We start from the raw sequence: 7,378 nt of genomic DNA, 5'->3' as shown, positions 1-7,378 counted from the left end.
CATTTGCAGAAACATTCAGACTAACTTAATCGCTGCCGGAAAATGATTTAAAAAAACCCTCAAATTTTGAGGTGCATTTTTATTTTAATGTATGTTGACTAGATGTTAAAAAAACCTCAAATTTTTATTATATGTAAGCAACAAATATGCCTAGACAGTCTTGAGCTTTTGACGAGCTAAGCTTGAGCTCACATTTAAACCCGTTAAGATAAATGAACCAAATACGACCCGTATAAATCACATATATTGTATATATGGTCATCATTTTTTTAAAAAAATGTCTATAAACGAGCCAAATACGACTCGTATAAATCACATATATTGTATATATAGTCATCATTTTTTTAAAAAAAAGTGTCTATACGGCCGTATAGGCCTATACGAGGCACAATAAACGATGGCAGACAACCTCTGACACTATTCAGGTCATATACGATCGTATAGCCCTATACGAGCCGTATAGGACAAAAATTGGTCTATGAAGATCCAGGGTGGTGTGGGAGGATCCTTTGCCTTACAGAAACATTCTGCCTTATGGTAGAAAAGTAGATAAAACAACTAGAAAGTCAACTCAAACTTCAGTTACTGTTAAGTGAACCGAAAGAGATGCAATACTTGCAGCACTGAGCGAAACAAAGAAGGTTGACCATCTTTATCAACAAAACAAGACGTTATTCCATTTCGACCAAAAGTAAGGTTTAACGTTTTAAAGAGCACTACAACATACATCATCTATAATAAGGAATGAAGTAATATAGATGGTTTTCTGCCAAAAAGCAAGTCTTGTGAATGACCACAAGTATTATACCTAAAGCTGTAAACATTAACCACCTAATTGCCTGTACAAAATCTTTTTATCTTAACTAACTCCTGTCCCAGGCCATGACCAAAAATAAGGTAACACCAGCCCCATACAACCTTAAACAAAAAGCTCATGTAACAGTTCCAACTGTCCGGCCACCTATTACATACTTCCATCAGCAAATGGACAAAAAAGTGACACGGGACGGTGGTTTGCATTAAATGCAACTGGTTCGAGTCGGCTGCCTTACTAGAGTAATATATCTACTCGACTGACTAGAATGTTTTTACCTGAAGCATAAATAAACCAACTCAAATTACCATTACTAATGTGGGGTCAATAAACTAAATACATAAATTAACAAAGCGTACCTTTTTCAAAGTCACCCTTTTGTCAAATTAGGAGCGATTAAGAAATCCAGTTTAACCAACCACAGTGCAACTGCAGATGACGTTTGGGGCATGGATGCAAAGCTTGAAATAATATCATCCAAATCATAACCAACCCCAAGATCTGTGTCACTTTCATACATCCATCCTTTATTGATGGAACCAACAAAATCAGAAAGAACCTAACATACAACAAAAAGAAAATATATAACATCAGTTGGCTACTTAGGTTTAAAACATTTATGTGTGTCAGACTGCAATAACAAAGTACCTGTAGCAACTGCACCAGAGTGGAGGTACGTCTTAACCGCTTAACCCATATGTTATGTGCAGATTTCGTCCAAGCACCCAACATTGCACCATCAGGCATAGATGACTGCATATACAGAGTTAAAAAGATGGAAACACTAGACAAATAACTTAATTAAATAAGTATCCGACTTACCTCAAGTGTGTATGCTGCAGCTTTAAGTGACTGTAACTGTGATGAAAAGACTTTATACTTTGGAAACATATCGGGAGCTGAGTCGTCCTTACAGGTGGCAGCATGAATGGTGTATCGTTCTTCTAAATCAAAATCAAGCTCAAATGTTGTATGACAAATTCTACAATGTTTCTCATCTCTCCAGTATAAATCATGACAAGTCACACATCTAGCAAGTGAATCAAGAAAAGACTTCTTCCCGTGTTTAGCTGAATTTAAGGCAGAACAAAATGAGCTCCATAACCATGCATCAAACTGTTGAAGACGACACCATTTCTGTTTATTCTGCTCTCTGTTTCCAATTGGAGTAGAAACAGCACTGGTAGAAGCCAGATTATCGTGTTGAATGTGATGTAGTCCCAGTAAGTTGTCTACATCAGACACAGCGGATGAGCACTCATCTCGAGAAATACTCCTTTCAGATTCACCTGAAACAGCCGGCTGACCAGCTGTAACATTATTATGCATATTGGACATAGCTTCACAAAGAGCAGCCTCGTGTTTTTTCAAAGATGAAAGAAGATGACACTCTCTTCTACCCCTTTGATCCAAAGCTGATATTAAGTTGGCTAAATCCTGTAAATATAAACAAACTCGAAATCAATATGCATTATCTTAAAATACAGAAAACCAATTTAATCCCTAGATTACATTACCTGTTCAGTTTCAATAACTTCCCAGTGACCATCTTCAGATGATTCAAAATAAATCCTCTTGTGGCCAGGATCACACATGTTACACGGGCCTAAGAAAATCCAGTATCGGTTATACCTACGATCTGATCCCAAAAAGATTGATTGCATGTGATGTAAATCATTTACAACTTTGATTTCTGCTGCACATTCCCCAGTGGAATTACTTTTATCTTGGATTATTGACATGATTCCTGAAGAATCAACAGGTTGCGTGTCTTGTACTGTATCTGACTCACAGCTACTAATAAGCCGACTGTACTCAATCTCAAGTTGCTTTGCGGTTGATCTCTTTACTTTAGCTCCAGAACCAATATGATGAACATTAGGAACAGAGCTTGATGCAGGTTCCTGAAAGATTTTTACATTTACCAACGTGAGACAAATAAACATAAAAGCTTTAAAGGCTAATATTAGTTGAGTTACCTCCATTCTAATACTAGAACCAGCTCTAAGTAGATCAACCAAAGCCAATAATAGAGCATTCAACTTCTCTTCAATATTCAGATCTGAATATTCACCTTCCATCAGTCCCAATAACCATATTTCTCCAGAATAGCTCTCATCAATTTCAGAAATTACAGGTAACTTATTATCCTTGTTTTTTGCAGGATTCTTTTGTCCATCTTTATCTTTAATATCCTTGGGATCATCATCAACACTACCATAATCTTCAAGATCAGATTCATCATCGTCAGAATTCTTAGTGATGGAGTTAATGCGGAGACGGTACTTTGAAGAAGATATTTTCTCAAATAAAGTAATATCACTTGATAGCATTGAGCTTATTAGTTTTTCTACTTTATCAGTTTCAGTTTCAGTTGCAAGTTTCAATCCAACAATCTTCATGAAGAAATATGAAATTGTCAGATAAAATATTCAATGATAATTGTTATCTTTCCTTTGATAGACGTCAAAGTTACTTACTGATGAATGTGTAGCCAGTTCAGATATTTTCATACCGTTATTCCCTTGCAATGATAATATATTGAATAATCCGCCCTTAAGAGTACCTGGGCTTAAGCCATAATTAGCCATCAGAGTAGCTTCCTGTGATTCAAATAAAATAAATTGGTATATAATAGACAATTTTATAGATGTAACCATAATTTTGTGATTCTTTTTTACCTTGGTGGGAGGTTCCTTAGGTGATGTGTCACGTTTAGAACCGAATCCAGCTGCAACCAACACCTGGCGTAATATCTCTATCCATGTTAGAGAATTCAATGATTTCTTCCACAGTTTTAGGACAGATTCTTCATTTTCAACCTGCCAACAGAGATTTTAAAAACTAACAATTTACCATTTAAACATATTAAAAGGTAAAAATCACTAATACTTACTGATTGAAGCAACCCACGATACTTCCAGCTCTTGCAGATATGAGACACAAATCCACTATCCAGTTCCTTCTCAACACCCGTGAGAAGCAGTTTCAAAAGGGATATATTAAGTTTCCCGAGTAATAAGGAATCCTGAAAAATAATAAGCAGAAACAAATAAAAATCATTGCTTCAAAGCAAAAGTCATTTAGTTAATATAATGACTAACTGAACCTGGGGAGTTTACAACAGAATATAATTTCTAACATATGCACACTTGGATTGAAAATAATCACTAACCTTGTCAACAAATGATTGTGCGAGCTCATCAAGTGTGAAAGACTGGACACCGATTATTACAGCATAAGTGCTTACAAAGTGAAATATCTGTAAACAAGAGTCAGAAAACTATTTAATATCCATAAAATTCTGACGGTATTAGTATTGCATCGAAGATTAAAATAAAAATAAACTTCGTAACTCATAAACAGATAACGAAGAAATATGGTTAAAAATAAGGCACTAATGAGACAGAGTTACAAAACCAGCACTCTACAAGTTAAAAAAGGTCAACAATCAACGTGTCAATGTGGGTAAGAACTCACCAACTGATTTTATACATGTAACAAGCAGTATGAATAAAATTAGGACATTTGTATGAGATATCCAAGATTTGCTGGTACTTGATTACTGAATTTACTCACTTAGTCACTTCTAATTTATCTATTGTCGCATTGCTTATAGACCTAGAAATGGTTAAATAAGTACCTTAAAAAGCTTTCTGACAAGTTGTGAAGAATTCCACGGTTGCATATGCAAGGGTTGCTTCATTCTGACAGAGTTTGGGGGAAACTTTGACAGCAAATCTACAACAAATTATAAATCAAGTGTTCACTTAGGAATGTTTCATCAAGCACAAATGTCTATTTTATATCTCGTAACTTTAAGCATTGCTTTAAATGCAAAAAAAAAACACATCTGACTGAACTTTACCTTTGCAAAGGGAGCAACCCCGCAACCCATTGGCCGCACAATGAGCACAACGTGTCAGTGGATTTGATGTTTCTTGCAGTTCTCTTAGTTCCAGCTCCTCATCATCTGCTAGCATTGCATATTGACTTTGGTCTTCTTCACTTTTTCCTCCCACCAAAGCAATTTCACAAATCTCCTTCTGTGGTTGCTTTTCCATATCAACTTGTTCACGTCTCACCTTCAAAATTTGACAGGCAAACAACAATTCAACAACAATTGCAAACCCATGTAGCAAATACTTTCATATATATTAATATTACCACTTTACTTCTAGTTAAAGATTTCTTCTCTTGTACTTTATTCACTGACTTCCTCTGCATATGAACCACCGTGAGTAATCACACTAGTTGGTGTTAACAAAGATGAAAAGATCAAGAGAAAATAAACCTTCACCGGTTGTTGTCTCCTAGGCTTCTTTTTCTCTTTAATAGGTGGTTTTTGTGATGTAGAAGGTGGAAACTGAGAACAAGCTCCATGGTCATTGTCAACACATGTTGGGAGGTTTACAGCACCAAAATTTGTTAGACGTTGAATTGTCATCAGACCTTTTCCAATACCATGTTTCTTGACTGAATTACCCTCCTTGTTTGTAAGCCTCTGCACTGTCATCAAACCTTGTCCCATACCATGTTTAGATGAAGCACTGTCCGGAGGGGTGATTTGGTCTTCAACATCAGTAGACTTGGAAGTCTGTATAATAAAAAAATAGCATCATTGGGTCATAACTACAACAGAAAATATGGTTAGAAAAATTTCACACCAACTAAACAAAAGACTTCTACTCTCTGTACCTTTTGCCTTTTAAGTGCTCTTTGTTTTTCTTGGCAAGCACGATGAGATATCACTGAACCTATTGAGAAGAAATAGACGATTACACAAATATATATATGAAAAAAATTTGGGAACACAAAGCACAATCCCTAATCTTACCTTTTTCTCTACCAGATATCAATTATACTTTTGTAACTTCATCATATCTAATAATGCTTCTTTTAGCAAAAAGAGAAAAAAAAACAAGTTTTAATATAACTTCATGGCCACATCCAAACAAAATTCATATAAATACCCATGTGCATTTACTTCTACTTTACCAATCAGGTTATTCTGTGTTGTGTTTCAAATAGCATCTGGTTATGATAAAAATAGTAAAAATAATCACAATCTTCTTGTCTACATCAGAATATGAAGTAAATCCATCTTCACCTATATTCATGTCCTACAAGCATTTCTCACTTCACACACACATTTTATCTTAATAAAGCAAAAGTTTGAGTATCCAAAAGACTGATTAACATATAGTTAAAACTAAAAGTTAAATCATATCACTTAATCATAAAACTCATATAAATACACACCCACGTGCATTTCTTTCTACTTTACCATGTTTACCGCTCATCAGGCTATTCTGTGTTGTGTTTCAAATAGCATCAGGTCATGACAAAAATAGTAATAATAACCATAATCTTCTTGCTTACATCAGAATATAAAGTAAATCCATCTTCACCTATATTCATATCCTACAAACTTTTTTTCATTTCTCTCACACACATTTCCTCCCAATAAAGCAAAAGTTAGAGTGTCCAAAAAACCAGTTAACTTATAGTCAAAATTAAAAGTTGAGTCATATCACTTCATCTTAGTTTGAGTGTCCAAAAGTTGAATCACAACATTGACCAGAGCTACAAAATATATCACTCATTCATAACTGTACTAACTCCTAAAAATATCTAGGTTAATTTATTCATGAGTGATTAACTTATACTAACTCAAAATATCAATAAACTAACATCCTAATTATCTCTTCAAATAATCACATCCTTCAATCATCCACACACATATATATCATTCATAGCTTTATTAATTCCTAAAAATATCCAGGAATTTATTCATGAGTGATTAACTTACACTAACTCAAAATAAAATAGTATAACGCGTTTACGGCGATCACAACATCCATAAAATCAATAACTGCAAACAAACTTAACATCCTAATTATCTCTACACACAAATTCAATTCACAAAACATTAATAATAATAATAATAATTACCTTTAACATTACATAACCGGAAAGCGTGAGTCGGAAGCTCATCAAACTCAACGCCGATAGAAGGCCCGTCTTTCCGGAACACTTTGCTCAAAATATACTGCGGCGGTAACAAATCATCCTGTATCCGTAAACCTAATTTCGAATTCAGCGGCTGTTTTCTCTTCTTGTTAGAATTGGCGGCAACCTTATTATTAATAGTAATACTCTTCTTCTTCTTCTGGTTGCATTTCTTCTGCTTACCGCGAGCAGCTTGCTTGTTCGACATCCTCAACGAATTAAGGCTAATTCGTTAGTGACGTCATGGAATTCATGGTGACTGGTGTATTAGTGAAGCAGAGTGTGATGGAAATGAACGAGGCGTAAGAGGTTTCCAGAGTAGGGTTAAGGGTTTTGGGTTTTGTGGTGATATTATTTTCATTTTTTTATTCTTTTTTTTTTACTTCATTTTTTTAGATTAAAAATCAGGGTTTTAGATTTTTTATTTTTTGAAGGATACTTTGGTAAGTTATAAATATAGCCCCTAGACTTTGTTCAACTTTCAGTTTAGCTCAAAACTCTGGTTATTTACTTATTTATTTATGACCCAACAGATTTTTATTTTCGTGCTTT

The 7,378-nt window shown here is 34.7% G+C and overlaps 1 protein-coding gene across 1 annotated transcript; it reads right to left on the bottom strand.

Moving 5' to 3' along the window:
* Window positions 1-535: 535 nt before the first annotated feature.
* Window positions 536-7,142, bottom strand: LOC143587696 (homeobox-DDT domain protein RLT3-like). Its single transcript, XM_077068914.1, has 16 exons — window positions 6,770-7,142; window positions 5,513-5,571; window positions 5,109-5,411; window positions 4,982-5,035; window positions 4,683-4,899; window positions 4,458-4,555; window positions 3,990-4,076; window positions 3,711-3,842; window positions 3,496-3,636; window positions 3,295-3,417; window positions 2,794-3,210; window positions 2,332-2,718; window positions 1,637-2,251; window positions 1,463-1,567; window positions 1,174-1,373; window positions 536-1,092 (listed from the first exon to the last, which is right to left on the bottom strand). Exons 1-15 carry the CDS (start codon window positions 7,032-7,034, stop codon window positions 1,185-1,187), a joined length of 3,192 nt encoding a protein of 1,063 aa, XP_076925029.1. The 5' UTR covers window positions 7,035-7,142; the 3' UTR covers window positions 536-1,092; window positions 1,174-1,184.
* Window positions 7,143-7,378: the final 236 nt, after the last annotated feature.

The sequence above is a fragment of the Bidens hawaiensis genome, unplaced genomic scaffold (genome assembly GCF_021521415.1).
Source record: "Bidens hawaiensis isolate Kalapana, Puna unplaced genomic scaffold, B.hawaiensis_p1.1 tig00035838_1, whole genome shotgun sequence".
Taxonomy (NCBI): domain Eukaryota; kingdom Viridiplantae; phylum Streptophyta; class Magnoliopsida; order Asterales; family Asteraceae; genus Bidens; species Bidens hawaiensis.
This window is presented reverse-complemented; position numbering and strand designations above follow the sequence as displayed.

Bases quoted from the DNA above. Each gene is read 5' to 3' on its own strand.
- LOC143587696 (XM_077068914.1), bottom strand. From the start codon at position 7,034: ATGTCGAACAAGCAAGCTGCTCGCGGTAAGCAGAAGAAATGCAACCAG. The intron at 4,556-4,682 runs GTAAAGTTCAGT...AATTTGTTGTAG, and splicing joins GGGTTGCTCCCTTTGCAAAG to ATTTGCTGTCAAAGTTTCCC. The intron at 3,637-3,710 runs GTAAGTATTAGT...CTCTGTTGGCAG, and splicing joins ATCGTGGGTTGCTTCAATCA to GTTGAAAATGAAGAATCTGT.